This window comes from Thalia democratica, chromosome 5, assembly GCF_965202585.1.
Source record: "Thalia democratica chromosome 5, ktThaDemo2.hap1.1, whole genome shotgun sequence".
Lineage (NCBI taxonomy): Eukaryota > Metazoa > Chordata > Thaliacea > Salpida > Salpidae > Thalia > Thalia democratica.
Window position 1 is genome coordinate 69,481,335 of NC_139169.1, and position 18,265 is coordinate 69,499,599.

General features: G+C 26.4%; 1 protein-coding gene across 4 annotated transcripts in view; it reads left to right on the forward strand.

The window, feature by feature from the left end:
- The window catches only part of LOC145835352 (1-phosphatidylinositol 4,5-bisphosphate phosphodiesterase beta-4-like), a 35,769-nt gene extending 19,830 nt beyond the window's left edge, over window positions 1-15,939 (forward strand). Inside the window, exons 16-30 of one of the 4 annotated variants that reach the window (XM_082942908.1) lie at window positions 674-759; window positions 1,181-1,583; window positions 2,027-2,117; window positions 9,416-9,540; window positions 10,179-10,333; window positions 10,769-10,933; window positions 11,289-11,496; window positions 11,678-11,769; window positions 12,205-12,463; window positions 12,828-12,937; window positions 12,995-13,065; window positions 13,218-13,281; window positions 13,537-13,646; window positions 14,688-14,853; window positions 15,476-15,939. In XM_082942908.1, coding sequence (XP_082799034.1) covers window positions 674-759; window positions 1,181-1,583; window positions 2,027-2,117; window positions 9,416-9,540; window positions 10,179-10,333; window positions 10,769-10,933; window positions 11,289-11,496; window positions 11,678-11,769; window positions 12,205-12,463; window positions 12,828-12,937; window positions 12,995-13,065; window positions 13,218-13,281; window positions 13,537-13,646; window positions 14,688-14,853; window positions 15,476-15,580 — 2,210 coding nt within the window. In that variant the 3' untranslated portion in view covers window positions 15,581-15,939. The remainder of the gene's footprint in view (window positions 1-673; window positions 760-1,180; window positions 1,584-2,026; window positions 2,118-9,415; window positions 9,541-10,178; window positions 10,334-10,768; window positions 10,934-11,288; window positions 11,497-11,677; window positions 11,770-12,204; window positions 12,464-12,827; window positions 12,938-12,994; window positions 13,066-13,217; window positions 13,282-13,536; window positions 13,647-14,687; window positions 14,854-15,475) is intronic. The other 3 variants (XM_082942910.1, XM_082942911.1, XM_082942909.1) reach the window with 3 other exon arrangements.
- The last annotated feature ends 2,326 nt before the right edge of the window (window positions 15,940-18,265 follow it).

Sequence of the window (18,265 nt, forward strand, 5' to 3'; positions counted from 1 at the left end):
TTTAAAGCTAGTGTATAAAGTATCAGTATTTGTATTGTATTCTAGTATTTAAGATATTGTCTTCAGCTGTGTTGTTTGTGTACAATATATATTTTCGTGATTTTTGTTGAAATTTTATCATAATTATTAGAATAGTTTTCTGGTTTAAACTATAAGCTTTCAAAATGAAGAATGATAATTTTATATATATTTTTACACTTGTTAAAGTTCTTTTTTAAATTGTTAAAATTGTTTTTAACTTTTAAGTGTAAGTTTTCAAGATAAACAACGCAACACCTCATTTAAAAAAAAATTTAAACTAGTTCTTATTTATTTCAGCTTTGATCTGTAACAATACAATAAACTTTTTCTAATTTAATCTAACTTTTACTGTGATAAAATAAAGTATTGAAAACTTTAGAATGTTATTCTTTACTTTTTCGACTCTTTAAAACAAACAAACGGTTAACTAGAATTTTGATTTTCAAGTTTTTCTTAAGCTTTATGTAATAAAAAAACAAACAAAATTTATCCTTAAAGTATTGCTTAAACAACAAAGTAATTTATGATAAAAGTATAATAAAAGCAATGGTTGTCAACATTTTTTTAATTTTTAATTGTTCCTTTAAAAATCAGTACTTTTATTATTTTTCAATGTTTTGCATAAATGTTCTAATTGTGTTTATACCATTAGCAGTTTTGAAAGATACAACAGAAGAAATTGAACCAAGTATAAAAGAAATTAAAGCAACTGAACAACTAACTACTTCAACAGAAGAAGTGATTGAAATTTATTTTTTGTTGTTTAACTGATAATTGTTTAGAAGTTGTTAATAAAAACTAAATTGATTCAATAAAAAACTTTCTTTTAACTGCTACAAAACCAGTTAAAAATATAATTATTTTTTTAATATTAAAAATTAACTTCAAGTGCGTACAATACTTGTATATATTTAATATAGTTAGTAACGTTATTAGCTTCTAAAAGTTTTTATGGTAGAACATTTGTAATATTGTTATTAACTATTATAGCTACTGAAAGTTTGCATTTAATTTTTTTCAGAAATTTTATTTTGCATTTGTTCAATATTATTCTTGCAAAGCGAATATATCGAGTAAATCTACTTAACTCTTTATTAATAAATAAGTTTGAATTGTTTAGAAGTAAAAAGTTTTAAAAGCCATTATTACCTCAAATCAGGAAATTAATGACGATGAAACAAGCAACTTATTGAAAAATGACGCCGAAGAACCCTTAGCAACAGAAGAACCTTGCAAGCAAGTCTGTGGTGACGCAACAGATGGTATCCAAGCAACCGTTGCTAATGAAAGTAGCAACAAGTTGAATAATGTCTTGATAAATGGTAACCAAGAAGCGGTTAACCTAACAAATAGTAGCCAAGTAAATGGTGACCAAGTAAATGGTAACCAAGTAAATGGTAACCAAGTAAATGGTAACCAAGTAAATGGTAACCAAGTGAATGGTAACCAAGTAAATTATGAGCACCAGAAAACTTCTTATACGAATATTCACCCCAAACTGTCTTCAATTGTAAATTATTGTCAACCAATTAAATTTCCTGGGTTCAGCAAAAATAAAAAAGGTTAATTTTGTATATAAAAATTAGTATTTATTTATATAAATATGTTCGTGTTGTTATATCGAATAATTTTAATGTTTGAATTTATCAGAATTTATTTTTTATATAATTTCATATAACTTTACAAAAAATTAAATTAAATTAAAATTGTTGAAAAGATGAAAAATAAAAATAAAATAACTTGGAAAATTATGCTAGCCATTTTTAATTAGTCTATGCAATTATAAATTAAAGGCTAAAAATATTTCATGTACTAATTTTAAAAATTTGTAGATATATTTATCTTTTTTAATAGCTACGTATTATAACTTTAAAAATACAAGTAGTCCATGGACTTAAGTAAAATAAAATATACAGATTATTGACTGCTTTTCACAAATAAATTAGTTTATGTTATGTATGACTTAAAGTATAAAAGTTAGGTTTAAAGTTATAAACGTTTACAGAAAGTTCTGAATGTAAAAAATTTCACATGAGTTCTTTCAATGAAACAACTGGTTTAACACATCTGAAAAACAATTCCGTTGAATTTGTTGAGTTAGTTGTTTTTTTTAAAGTACGTTTAAAGTATTATTAATGAAATCATTAGAAAACAACTCAGTTGAAGTTATTCTATATAATTAGTTATTTATTTAGTTTTTACCAAAACTTTGTGAAAAATGATATTTTTCCAGAGAACACTAGCGCACATATTATTACTAGTGATGTACCGGACTCACTATCCGGGTCCGGGTCCGGCCGGATATTGCCATTTTTGTCTGATATCCGGATCCGGCCGGATTCTAATTTGAAAAAAAAGTCCGGTTCCGGTTCCGGCCGGATTCTAATTTGAAAAAAAAGTTCGGGTCCGGTTCCGGCCGGATTCTAATTTGAAAAAAAAGTCCGGATCCGGGTCTGGCCGGATCCTAACAGAGATCCGGCCGGACCCGGATCTAGTTAGTAAAAAAGAGCATACTGAAAAGTATTTTTTCAAAAACAAACCCTGTGTAAATTAATAAGAGTCATTTTCGTCTGTTAAAATTAAACACCTACCGTGATTCGCTCATTTTGTACACCTGACTAATTTACATTTGTTTACATTTAAACTATGAAATAAACATTTCATGAAATACAACTCTTTATTTATGTTGTAAAATTGAAAACTTTGGAATGAATACTTGCATTATTTAATGTTTAAAGTTGAGCTGAGAGAATATTTAGAGTTAATTCGGTTGAATGTACGAGCCAATGAGAGTCATATGACGAAATGTTTCAAACTAAATACTGATGCAACAAAACATCAGAACATGACAGGCAGTTTATATATAAGCAGTTAGTTAGTTTGGTGTGTAGTTTGAAGCAACAAAATATCTTGAACGTTTTTGTGAATGCTTATTGTAAGTAGTGTTTTGTTTTAAAAGTGAATATTTCAACAGGTGTTTAATTGTTTAAATATTTAAGCCAGGTTTATAGTTTAAAAGTTTATTAAAAATCTTACTGTTTCTTGTTTACTAAAAGTTTTATTTAATTTTTAGTTTTTTTTAAAGTCTTTTGATATAGATTTAAATAACTTTCAGTTTTTAAAGTGTTACCAAAGTAATTAATAATTTTGTATATGCTAGTATTTCTTGTTGTATTTTATATAAAATATTCATAACACAACTGTCGTGTCTGATTATAGAAAGTAGTCTCAGTCAGAATTTAGTATTTGTTAGATATTAATTAAATAAGGTAGGATTTAATTATGATCGGTAGTACTAACAAGTTAAGTGTACCACAATCAGTCCACAAATTTACTAACAAATTGTCAACCTTTGCTAGCTGTTCTACTGATTATTAGATTAAAGCAATTTTTTTCAGTTTTTAAAAACTTATTCTGAGTCAGGCTTGTTTGTACTCACTTTAGCTAGATTTATTGACTTAAACAGTGGCAACCCTGCTAGTTTGAAAATTTTTAAGAATTTTAGAAAATCTTGGACTGCCTCAGGCTAGTTTAGTTTTTTATAAAAACTCAGGCTAGTTTTCTTTTAGATTTTGAATGAGTTTCAGCTGATCCAGTTTTCAATATATTGTAATTTTCTAGTGTATTTTGTCAAGAACTTGATTTCAGATTTTTAATTGTAAATAACACCTAAATTTGTACACCTTGTTGCTAGCTGTTCTACTTATTATTAGATTAAAGTTCTTTTTTTTCAGTTTAAAAAAAAACTCGTTCTGACTCAGGCTAGTTTATTCTAGTGATGTACGGGACTCACTATCCGGGTCCGGGTCCGGCCGGATATTGCCATTTTTGTCTGATATCCGGATCCGGCCGGATTCTAATTTAAAAAAAAAGTCCGGATCCGGTTCCGGCCGGACTCTAATTTGAAAAAAAAGTCCGGATCCGGTTCCGGCCGGATTCTAATTTGAAAAAAAAGTCCGGATCCGGGTCCGGCCGGACCCGAAATTGTGGGTCCGGTACATCACTAATTATTACTAACTTCTATAATTTCGCACCTTTAAAAAACTTGCAAAAATTCGGAAGCTTAGGCAAATTAAAATAAATAAATAAAATTTCATGCCTATTTTAATGTTTTTGCCTTAAACCATTCAAAAAATAATTTTCAAGTTACAAAGCTGTGTAATAGAGAAGCGTAAACTAATTATAAACATTTATGAATACAAATGTTTTTCAACTAAACATGCATGAAAAAAAAACACAACAAAAAATTAAATTTTTAATGAAATTTATGAAATTTTTCATAAGAAAACTGCATATTTTAATTTATAAAAATGTGAATACTGAATAACCGCGTTATAAATTTCCTTGTTAACGTAATATATTGATTATTATGTTGTATAGGGGAAAATTATATTTCTAATTTGGAGTTATACTCAGGTTAAAGAAATAAAATTAGCCTAGCTCTTTAGTCATTTGTTTAATTAAATTAGATTTAGCGATCATACAATTGCCATATTGACTAAATTAACGAAGATGATTTTATTACAGTTTATTGAAAAATTACTAAATAATAAACAAATTAAACGGAAATTATCATATACTTATATTTTTAAATTTTACATACAAAATAATAAAGAAAAATTATTAGAAGTAAATTGTTATTGAGTGTTGCTCATTTTGTTTTATGAAAATTTGAGAATAATTAATTTTGACATTATATTTTAATGTTAGGACTTTCACTGTCTCTTTTGGGATTGCAGTTTTTCTTTTTTAGTTATTCTTTTATTTTTTCTTACCTAACAAAAGTTCGATAATGCGTTCAGATGATCTAAAATCATTAAATTTAGGCTGTTGTTTAGCTCTTTTCAAAGTTTGATAGTTTAAGCAACTTTTATATCCGATGTTTAAATGTTTCAAAGAAAAGCTGCATAAAGTTATTTTTATTTCACCTTAAAAGTAAAATTATATAACAATTTTCTTTAATTTTTAAAATAATACTAGTTAATAACAGCATTTATGTAAATCTCATACAAACAAAATCCATAAAATACGCAAGTGTATGGTGATTATATTATTTGTATAAGTTGTATAATGATAAATGAAAACTGCGTTTGATCATTTTATTAACATCCTGTTCTTAAATACCATGAGTTTGCTTAGTAAGTAAAACTAATTGATTGTTTTCTACTTTTTTGATTTGAATATTTTTATTTTCTTCAGCCCCTAACAAACTAATGTTTATTGATTTTATAAAAGGTAATTTTATGTCATAGATTTTTACCATTTTTATTTATTTTGAATTTGTTATTTTTTTATAAATAAGAAAGTATAAGTCTGGTTGTTTTTAGTATATTATTTAATTAGTATTATACAGAATAAAGCATAGTTTAGTTTAAAAAAGTTTTTTCAATTTTTTCTCGTCGATTTTTTAATCAACTAGTAATTGCTTTAAATTAAGAAAACATTGAAACTTGACTGAAAAAAAAAATATCACACTGAAGTAAAAAAAATTAAAACAGTTAATACGATATTTATATGTCGTACTGTTTTAAATATTTTCTATAAAAAATCTCTGTTGAGTTCAAAAGAACTCAATCTTTAAAAACAAAACTCGTGAGTGAAATTTTACATGAGTCAGTTGAATAATGATTTTTGCAAATGTTTATATTTTTTGATGAAAATTAGTCGTAAAATTAAGTTGTGCTCTTAAAACATTAAAATGAATTTTCAACTAAATAAGGTTCACATGTCTTCCATATATTCTTAGTTTTTTGTTCAGTCTAAAGGAATTAGTAAATTTTTTATCTACGTAAATGAATAAAAATTTCCCAAACATTATAAACAACCTTTATAATAAATTTATTTTTTTCAGCTATCGTAGAATTTAGTTATTACGTAAAAAATTCTTTTATTTAATTTAAAGGATTCTTACTACACGATAAGAAATGATTGAAAAATTATTGCTAGACCTTGTAGACTTTACTGACGTCAATAGTAGTTCTATATAAAAAATACAGTTGTAATAATTACTTTGATAAATAAATTTTAATTATTTTTAACGTAAACAGTTGTTAATTTTTTGTCTTTGTGTTTTGTAATTTTATTGATAATGTTCTTTATGTGATTTTAAAATTAAAGCATATTTTTCGATTACCCTAGCTGTTATTCAAGCGAGTTCTTAGTTTACAATTTTTTTTTCTAATTGTAGAAACTTCACGTTTTTCTTGCAAAAAATAAAATTAAATTACATTTAATGACTCAACCGGGTGATAGTTTTCATTAACCACGTGATTTTTAACTGAATTATGTTAAAAGTCCTTTCTTAAATGTTTTTATTATAAGCTATTATGTAGATTACAACTTAAATACCTTTATAAATACTGCAATAAAACTTTTTTTTTTAAAGTAGTAAGTCTTTTCAACAAACTTTAATAAACTCTAAGTCAAAAATAACTTCGAAATTTTACTGCACTTAAATATAATTTATATTACGAAAAAGGTTTAATAACTTAACTAAGGTCCCATTTCAAAAACCTCTCTAAGCTCTTTGTGATGTCATTTAAAACTTTATATGACGTCACAAAAAGTTTTCCGGCGCTAAGGTTTTATTGATTTAAAGGATTTTATTTGGTATGAGCTTTCTGGCACAACTTATGTTAAATTTCTACGGTCATTAGTAACTATTAACTAAAACTTTTATCAACTGAGTAGTTTTAAAAATATTTAGTTTCATAAATTTCAAATCATATAATTTTATAGAAAACAAAAAAATCTGCGTTAGTTTTCAATAAAACAAAATTATTATGGTAATGTACTATTTTATATTTTCTAGGTAAGATTTTTCCGTATATTTTGTTATACGCAAAAACTAATTTTGCATTTAAGCGAAACTAATGTACAACTTTTCATGGTAGTTTTGACCGTTTCAAAATATTTTTAAGTATTGGCATGTTCTGATTTCATCCTTTAGAAAGCATAAGTTGTATAAGTTTTCTGTTCTAAGTTTAACTCTGTTGTGTAATGTTTTGACACAAAACAACAAAGGCTTATGACAACCAATTTTACATTTTTTTAGTTTGACTGTGCAATGTTTTACTTGATTTGCAGTATAGTTAGACATAGGTAGTTATTTTAAGTTTAAAACTAGTGAATATAAACATTTATTTTAAAATTGTCCTAAAACGCTTAATGTTTTTAAACAGTTGCTTTTAAATTAAATTATGTATTATTAAACTTTAAAGTTTTTGATACTTATTTTACTTAACTGTAGAATTTAAATGTTGTTTAAATACAACATAACTTAAAAAAATTAGAATTGATATTTGTTTTATTACTTTTTAAAGTAGTTTTAATTATCAAAGCTATTTATCTTGTTATACCAATCTTCTTTTTTTAGTTTGATTTAAAGTTCTCTTTTGTGAAAACAAAGATAGTTAAACTTTAAAGTTAACGAAAATGTGTTCAAATGTAAACTAAAATAATTTTATACCCTTCATAAAACTTGAATTGTTTTTGTTTTTAGTTTTGCAGTCCAAAGACAATCGTTTTAAATCGATTTGATAATTTTGTACTAGTATAAGTATATTTTGTTTTAAAGAAAAGCATGCAAAAAAGTGTATGAACTCATATTTGGTATGTTTATTGAACTATTTTGTTCTTTTAAAGGTAAGAAATTAAATAGTAAGCCGTCGCAAAATGATTATAAAGCTTTACAAAACAAATAATATATAAATTAGAAAAGTACTTATCATACAAAATAGTCAACTCATATGATCTAGTTTGTTAGATGGTTTGTCAATTTTTAAACTTAGAAAATACTGTAGTATAAGGTCTTATATACAATTGAATTCGTTCAAACTCATATTTTTGTATACATAAACCACTTTAAAACAAACATACAAAGTAATTCTTTTGAACAAAACACGTTTTAAAATTTGAGGAAATACTTTAATTTTTTTATATTAATTACAAACTACCAGTATTTATATATTATTAATTTTTAAACACAATGCTTGCTGACTATTAAAATTAAAATCATAAAATGATTAAAAAAAAACTAAAAATTTAATCTCATTCAGAGGCTGTTTGAAATTCAAAAACTTGCAGATTTTATATTTCAAAATTATAAAATGCATAAATAAATTGTGTGTATCTTGAGTCACATAAAATCTGTCTACAGCTTATATAAATCGCACACAAATTAAATTAAAATGTTTAATTATTTGTTACATAAATATTGTTTTCCCTTGAATCTATTTTATGTTTACGAAACGCATTTAAGAAATAAATTGATGAAAAAGTACAATTACCATGTAGAAAAGTGTTTAGTTATTATATTAAAAGTACTTTACGAAGTTTCATTATCTTATGGAAACATTAGGAAGGTTAAGCGTAGATTATTACATTATGTATTGGATTTTTATCTTTAAAATTTCAGCCAGATTAAATTTTAAAATCTTATACTGTTTTTAAAACTTGTCTAAATATTATTTTGACGCAAGTTAATATTGATTTAAGACTGAAATTTAATAAACATTATAAAAGAACAAATGGTTATGAAACATTATTTTCGAAAGTAAATTTTCGATTAAAAATTTTTCGCTCAGTTTTAATGAAAGTAATTTTATTAACTCTTCGCATCAGACTATTACTGGGCGGATTTTGCTTTCGACCAAAGAAAACGTCATGCTCTTCTTAATGGGTTGATTTCGCTCTTGTAAACTGTTTACATATTTAGTTGAACATATTTTCATTGGTTATATAACTTTTCATTTTCAGTTAACTGAATGTCTAACTTGTTTAAACTTCATAGTTTTTGAGAACGTTGAAAAATTGTTTGATAACTGTTTTTAAAGTGTAGATAATAATTTTCAAAAGTCGTTGTTAAAGTTGCATTATGATATTTGTTTAATTTTGTCAAATACAATTGACTTCTACAGCAAATCTACAATGATGCTATTAATTTCTACATTATATCTATAATAATGTAATTAATTTCTACATTATATCTACAATAAGCAATAAATTAAATATAAATAAATTTTTTACTAAGTTAATAACAAATAAATCAAAAACATCACAGTTTTACAAGTAATACTGCAGTTATGTAAATGTTACATTAAGTAAATAAAAATTGGTTATGAATTTTAGATATAAATAATAAAAACAAACTATCTCATGTACATTACCTCAAAAATGAAGAATAAGTTGTACTAACTTTAAACAATAAATAATATATTTAAGTTACAACAACCACCAATTAAGTAATATATATCCGATTGGTTCTCGAATAAATTCTTGTAGTTAAAACAAAAAAATAAATTTTTCAGTTACAACAAACACCAGTTAAGTAGAATATATCCGAACGGATATCGAATAAATTCTTGTAGTTAAAATAGTGTAATAAATATTTCAGTTACAACAAACACCAGTTAAGTAGAATATATCCGAATGGTTCTCGAGTTAGTTCTTCTAATTTCACTCCCCAGCCTTTTTGGGATGCCGGTTGTCAAATGGTGTCTCTCAACTTTCAAACTTCAGGTTAATTTTGTTTAGTTTTTAATGTTTTTTATTTTATTCTAAATTCATGTTTTATTTAATTTTAAAGAATTTATAGATTTAGAGCAGGGTTTCCTAAACTTTTTTTTTTCAAATTGCCCCCTTTGAAGAAATTAAAAAGGATATTGCCCCCTCCAACAGAACTACCATTTAAAACGCCTAACACCTTTTTTTTGCTCTTCATCTGCAACTCAAGAATATCTAGTATAAGTTTAAACATTTTAAAGTCGCCCTCTTTCCCCCCTTTACTAATTATTGCCCCCAACTTACTAAAAACGCCTTTAGAGGGGCTGTGACGCCCACTATTTGAAACCCTGATTTAGAGATTAGAAAAAACAAAAACCTAGCAAAAACGTTATTTACAGTATTGTAAATAGAAATATGAAATCAATTTTTACATAGATACAGATAAACAATTGAAAAACAAAATATTTTTACCAATCTCTCTTTTTTTTTAAATTTGTGACGTTAATGTTTATAAATTCTATGTTATGCTCACACTATAAGAAATATTTTATTTTAAGCGAATTTCGCCCTTTATATTGAATTCATATATACAATTTACTAAAATCAATGAACAAAAGTACTTTATAGATCATTTAAAACTCGTTCAAACACAGACGTGGGCATGCAGTTGAACGCGGGAAAGTTCCAGCTGAACGGCAACTGCGGGTACTTGCTGAAACCGGCCATAATGACCGCTGACAACAGGGTGTTCGATCCGTTCGCCGAAAGCACGGTGGACGGCGTGATAGCTGCCAGCTGCAAAATACAAGTTTGTTGATAATCATTTGATACAGAGTTTTTTATTCGGCAAGTCAAATGTTGAAAAGTTTAGTCCTTGGAGAGTCAGGGCATTTCAAGTTCTTACGTTTGACAAAAGTTATTACTTCAGCACAGGGATCATTAGGCATTTGGCAGTGACGAGCCAATTTTCAATATTAAGTTATTTGCGGGTTTTAGTTTTAGTTTTGGTGACAGCATGGTAGTTATCACTCCGAAGGCCAGGTCGCAGGCCGTATGTAGCCCAACTTTAGTTTAGTAGCGCTTAAAGTTGTAAAATATGAGTAATTAGGTTGATAGTTCTAATTTTAATCTAAATAAAGTTTTAGCTAATATCAGGACTGTTTATATGTGAAAAACCTTTATCAAAATATGTAAAAGTAGATATTAGAATTATTAATAGAAATAACTGAAATTCAATTTCTAGGTTATTTCGGGATTATTCATATGCGAGAAACCGTCGTCGACGTATGTAGAAGTTGATTTGTACGGTCTGCCCGAGGACACCATCAGAAAAGATTTCAAAACACAAACAGTCGTCAACAACAGTCTCAACCCAAAGTATGAGCATCAGGAATTCAATATTAGGAAGGTTAGAATGATATTTTGTATAAATATTAAAATAAAGTTAAGCTGTAAAGGATTTTAAAAAAAGATAGTCTTAATGCATGCATCTTATAAGGGTTTCATTAAAGTTTTTGGAGTTAAAATAACTTAGGTAAAATGATGTTGGTGCATTCGTGTTTATAATTAAATATCTTTACTTACATTATAATCTTACTAAAAATTAAATTCTTTCAGATATGTTACAAGTATGTTAAATTAAAAATAAACAAACATTTAAAATTTTTATATCACTTTAAAAAAAATCAGATAATGTGCCCAAACACCATTAAAAAAGCAAGCTAACATAACTGATTTAAAAAAATAATCCAAATAAATTACAGGTGATATGTCCAGACATGGCCTTGTTGAGGTTCGCAGTGGTGGATGCGACCAGCAAGCAAACATTGGGCCAGAAAGTCGTCAATTTCAATTCATTGCAGCAAGGATACCACCACATACTGCTGCAATCTGTAAATTCGCACAATTTGCACAACATCGCCATATTTGTTAAAATAACACTGGCAAGCTACGTGCCCGACACCTATATAAGTTTGTTATTTTAATTATTATTACTAAGTTGGTATTTTGAAATATTCTTAATTTTGTTAGCACAAGACACTCTTTAAAATTTTATAATTGACCAGTAAAAAATATATCTGTAGCTGCATTGGGAGTTCCAATTTATTTAAGCATGATAACAAAATAATGAGATATTTTTTTGTTTGTGTAGACGTAGTAGCTGCCTTAGAAAACCCATTTGCTTATCAGACTTCGTTGAAACTGCAAAGGGAAAAAGCTCTTCAAAAGTTACTCGATGATGAGGTAAAATTTTAAATTAATTTAAAAAGTTAAATAAAAAAATTTAAAGTTCTAAAACTATTAGTACATTTGGGTAGTGGTGACGCGTTAATACGTCCTAGAGTCAACTTTAACAACCTCAAACCATCTTGCACTCTCAAAAGTTCAATCAAAGCAGTTCAATTTTATTATACAATCTTAACATATTTGAATACAAGTTCAAAAATGTTCCAGTTGCTCCTATGACGTCGCCACTATGAGTATCAGATTCGCAGAAGTATCAAGTTCCAAATATTTCACGCTTAACTCTTAAACCATTATTTCCTAAAATTAATTTTATAGGCTTTGTTCTAAAATAATTTGAAAGCAAAATTTACGTTGTCTTTTGAATCTTTCCCAATTAACAAGTTTTTTAAGGATCGTGTATAACAGTTTTACAAAACAATTGTTAAACTTCAGTTCGACGACCCAGCAGCGCAAGGAGAACCTGCGCATTGTGACGTCAAAAGCAACATTTTATCCAATCACGAGCCAGAGAATCCCAAGTTTGAGGAAAAGCCAGCCAAAGCAGCCAATCAGAGATCGAGCAGGAAATCAGTGACGCGTAACGAAGTGACGTCATCGAGCAAGTTGCCTGTCAACAAGGTCCCTGGTAACAAAAAGCAGAGTTCGGATTACGGGTCAGCCGCGACTCCTGGCGGCAAAAGCGCTTCAGATGGTTTCTGTTTGTTATAAATCGTTGATATGTTTATAATTATGAGTTTTTTTATAAAAATGAATTTCAAATTAATATGCTTTTACCTATATATACATATCTACTAAACTATGTCGATTGGTGTATTTATTTCGTTTTATCTAACTTCAGATATTTATCCTTCAAGTGATATTTGTATACAGACCACACTTTAGAAAAATGTTTACTCACGACAAGTTTTCAAACAGCGTTTGATTTGTAAATAAACTTTAAGATTTTTCTAAAAACTTATTCTTTACTAAAATAATTCATGTACAATTCAAATTAGGTTTTTAATAGATGTTAATTGTTAAATCTTAAAGAGTTAAAAGTACTTATATTTTAACAGAGCTAATTGAAAACTTAGAAGAAAATCCAGTAAAATTGAGCGAGTTGAAAATACATTCTATGTATCTGAAAATGATCAACAAAAAACAATCAACTACCAGAATCAAGCAGGTATGTTTTGTATAATTTTTATTTTTTACTGTGTGATTTATTTTAATATTTTTTAAGAAAAAGCAGCAAAACGGTTTGAAAGATTCAACAGATCAATTGGTGCCAACAAAATTCTGCCACAATTTATCGTTAGTTTTGTGTTATGTCTCTGCCTTATTTATCATGCAGTATAAAAACTAATACTAATAACTAAAAATGTGAAAAGTTAAAACACAAGTTTCTGAAGAATTTCGACAATTTTAATGAATTTAATTTTAATTTAACAACATTATATACACAGCAGGTTTCTTTTATGCAAAAGACATACCTCATCGGAAGATAAAAATGAAGAAACAATTGTTTTTGTTAGTTTTCATTTCAATAGTTAAACATGGATCTTTTAGTATAAAAAATTTGTTTGAATACATTATACAGTCAATAAAAACGATTTAATATTTTATTTTATTATCACTATGTCTTATTAGTAACCCTATAAATAAGTAATCAATAAAAGTTCCTAACTTGTGCACATTTTAAAATTTATATGTTTTAAATGTAAGTTTTGAACTTTTCAAATGATTACAAACTAGTGTTTTTCAAGTTTGCATGGTACTTTACAGCAACCTTTGGATGGAATAAGTGAAAATAGTCAATATAAGAGAGCTCTCATGTCAGCATTCGATGTTATTCATGAACAAAAAAGAAAACAAATCGTCAAATTACATCAAAAGTTTGTTATATTATATTAGTATTAACTGTTTTTAAGATTTAAATTCAAAATATATCAAATAACATTACAGGTTTGTTTTGATTATGACAAAATTTGTCTGCAATTTAGAAAAAGTCTTGATCTGACAGATTTACAGTATTTATGTTTTTTATACCTTATATAGCTGTTACAATCAAAAGTAAGCATTTTAGTAAGACAAGTTTTAAATAAACAAAAAAGTTAAAGGGTTTGGTATAAGCTGTCTTAATTGCACGAGCGTACAAAATTGCACGAGCATATAAAATTGCACGAGGGGACAAAATTGCACGAAGGGTCTCTTTTGCACGAGCAGACAATTTTGCACGGATACAATTTTGCGCAATTTAATTTATTTATTTTTTTTTTTTTTTACTATCTTTGTTACCCCTTACCCTCGGTCGTCAGCTTTTTTTTTATAAATTAATTTTTATTTTTTTTTTTGTTTATTTTTTGTTTTATTTTGTTCTCGTGCGAAAATGTAACTCGTGCAAAATTGACCCTTGGTGCAAAATCGTCTTCCTGCAATTTTGTGCCCTCGTGCAAATTTGGCTTCGAGAAATTTTGTGCACTCGTACAATTTTGTTTTAGTGCAATTTAATCCCGTTCCCAAGTTATAGCTAGTTTTTTTCAAACACAGAGTTTATTAAAAAATTCTTTATACATGGCAATGAAATAATTTATATCATAATAAATGTTTAAAGTTTTGACTTGATAATTTTTTGTTTTCGGTGTAGTACTACCGTCATATTATTTTTTAAGCTAATTTTTAACAAAAAAACTGCGTTATAGGTAAAGTTAGTTCGTATATGTTTTGTTTTAATTTCAAATCGCATATTCCACATAATTAAACAAGTGTTATATGTTTTGATATTTCTAAGCAATATACAGATATTTGTATTACAGTTTTTTTTATTAATCAAACATATTCATGAAATTTCACATTTGTTTTCTTTTCAAAGAAACAAAACATTTTAACATATTAAGACTAAATAATTATTAAAATAATAAAATATTTTTTCACAGAGAAACAAAAGAGTTGAACACCGGGCAGACAAAATGCTGGATGCAAATAAAAAAGTCCCTGATGAGCGACCATCAGTTCAGGGAAATTCCCAAAAATGAAAGTTTGAGGAGGGTGAAGGAGCTGCAGGGAGAAGAAGTTAAAAAGTTTTTGGAGGAAAGGCAACAGGTTCGATTAACTTTATTTGCAATTGTTAATTATTATATTAATAAGGTTAGTAGTTCAAAATAACAGAGTTGCCAAAAAACCTGGAAAGACCTGGAATTTTACAGTTTAGATAGAAACAAAACTTGAATTTCTTATAAAATCTCTAAATACCCTGGAAAAACCTAGATTTTTGTATAAATTTTACATGTACATATTACATATAATTTATAATACATATAAAAAATTAAAAAATGATGATTTTTGAGTTATTTATTTTAAAAAACATATTTAAAGTAACATTGCAGCACCTGGTGTTTTACAATTTTAGACAGTTTTTTACCTTAAAACAGTTGTATACTCGAAATTGACCAAAAAGTATATTCTTTAAACAACAAATTATAAAGCCTGGAAAAATTTTTTTAAAATCTTAGGCAACCCAAAAATAAACATGTCTATTAGAAATTTATTGTTAAGTTAATACTATTTACATGAATGTTATTTGTTATTTTCTAGGTTTTTTTTTTGTAGAGGTTTGTTAATTTTTTGCTTAGTTAAGTTACTCCTTATAAGTATAAATATTCAATAGAAAAAAAGAAAAACTTTTAAGTATATTTTACCTTAAAATATGTTTATTTTATTTTAGTTGGAAATGAAACAAATGAAGCAATTGAATCGATTCGAAGAAATTAAAAATGAAAAAACAAACGAACTTTTGAACCTCATTGTAAATGAGGAGGATTACAATTAGAAAATATACTTTTTTCTTTTTTAAGTTTTTACTTAATGCTATTATGACCAATAGTTTTTTTTTTTTGTTTTATATCATACCACACTTTAAATTACTTAAAAGAAAAACCTAGTAGTCATTTTAAACTTACTGTTTCTTGATGAAGTCGCTCCTATGTTTTCATTTATTTTTGTAAAATAGTTGTTTAATAGATACTATTACAAAAAAATATTATGTAGTCGTAGAGCTCAAGTTTTTTATTTTTGTTATTTTTTACTGTGGTAAACTCAGTTTTTCAAATTGATTTTTTAACATTCCTAAACCAAAAATCTTTAAATAATTAATACTTATTTATTTTACAGTAGTCGATACGATTAATTTTGCCCATCACTGCATTTAAAAAAGACAATTAATCAAAAAATACTATTTTGAATATATTTTTTTTGTAGTAATATTAGTTGTTGTATTATTGTGTTTTTTAAGTGTTTAACTTTCATTTTACTTCAAAACTTTTAACAAAAAACAATCATGTTTATACAAAATTATTGTTTTCTATTAAAACCGATTCTACTAAACACAAACACAATTTTATATTTAATTTTTTCAAAAGTTATTTTATGACACTTAGTACTTTATAGCTCTTTAATAAACTTTTTGTGCTATTTTGTTTGTGTTATATTTTTATAACTTAAAAGAATGTATAGACTTTCGAAATAGTTAAGGTAACTTCTGTAAATTTCAACTTAAATGCAAAAACCATCAAATACTTGTATTAGATATTAATCGAAAGCAAAGTAATAAGTAGTTGAAAATATTGTTTTTAAAAACAACATGTAAGCCAAAAATAAATCTGCTTAAGACTTGTTTCACTACAAAGCGTTATAGGTCATTTAAACCTGAATAATTAATGAACTGAATATTAAATTATGTTTTTAGGCTCCTACTTGCATTTAGCACTAAATTATTAATTACTTGTCAGTTTTTATAATAATCAGTAACTTTAACGGGTTTTAAAAACACAGTAGCTTTATATATATTTTTTTAATGCGTTAACCATATTTCATTAATTCAAAAAAATTTCAATAAGTTCATAAAATCTAATTTTATAAATTCATTTTAAAAGTTCGACCGGTTTGGTTTATTAGTTTTTGTTAAGTAAATAGTTTTATCTCAAAATAAGTTGTTGAAAATTTTAAGTTTCTTACTTTCTATAGTTTTACATACTTAAATACTTGAAATTAAAGAAAATAATTTGATAAGTTACAACAAAGCATGATTTTATGAATTCTAAGTTAAAGAGTTTTTATTTGAAATTTTAACTCTAGTAAAGCTTGGATGCACGTTTATAATACTTAATTATGATTTAAATCAGAAGCTATTTTTATTTTAAATATAAATATTTAAGTTTTCAATCAATTAGTAAAGTAGAGTTGATGTTTTTACTCATGTTTATATTACATTGTACGTACTTATGCAAAGGCGAAGTGTGTTTAAGTTTAACAAGATAAAAATTTATAAAAATCTTTATAGATAAGTTTATACTTTATGATTTAGAAGTAAAGCAGTAAACAAACATTAAATATTCAAAAAGTGATAAAGTGGCGAATATAAATATATTTCTGTAAAAATTATTTCCATACATTTGAAACTTTTGTTCAGAGTTTAAAAATAATTGTTCTTCTGCTTAACTTTTTTTCACAACTGGCAGTTGCAGTTTATTTAATATTATCAACTTAAAGAACTATTACATAAGTAAATAATTTAATATAAAAAAGATTGTAAATATTTAGAACTTCTTACCTCGGAATACAACAGAATATTTTTTGTTAGTTAAGTACAGGGAAAAAATTTGTTTTTTTATTATTAAATTCAAATTCAAACTTTTTAGTTTTATCTTATAAATTTGTTTTCAACAGTGGCAAGTTAGTTAATAGAGTAATGTTTTTACAAATTAAAACTCTTTTATTCAAAATTATGTCCTTCCTATAGTTGCACACCAATAAAAGTATTAATTTTTTTCATCAGCTGCAAGGAAGGAAATGCGACGATCTCATTGGACGACTTGGTCACGTGGCTCAATTCCAACCATCGGGATCCAAGATCCAACGAAATACTGGTTCCTTTCTTCGACCAGAAATTTGCCGCTTCGCTGGTTTCAACGCACGAGCAGAACGAACAGTTTCGCGCCAAAAGTTTGTTGTAAATTTGTTGTGCTAATTATTTAGTAAAATGTAAATGATTTTCTCAGATTATGTTGTGATAAGTTTGCCCTGCCTAAGATAATCTAAGTGTTAAGAAATTTGTGGGTATTAATGATTTAAGACAGCAAATTATTTAATATATCTTCTAAAAAAGTTAAAGTAAGCTACTGAATGTTTAAAATGCAGTTGTTTTCTCCCCGTAATTATAAAATACCAAATGCCTTGTGAGTTGTTTCTATGTTGATGTAAAGTGTAATCATCTGGTTAGCCATCACTTCAGCTTGGCGTGAAATCTTTTTATTGATTTTTGAAGAACTGTGTTCTCACTGTAAGTCTCAAATATTTTATGAATATCATAATTATTTAGTGGAAATATCAGAAATTAATTTAATTTTAGCAAACATTTTTTTAAATGTTGTTTTGCGTTGGTTTTAAGTACTCTTGATAAGAAGTTTTGCTGCTCCAAAAGTATTTAACTCTAAATACTAAGCAAAATTTATCTTTT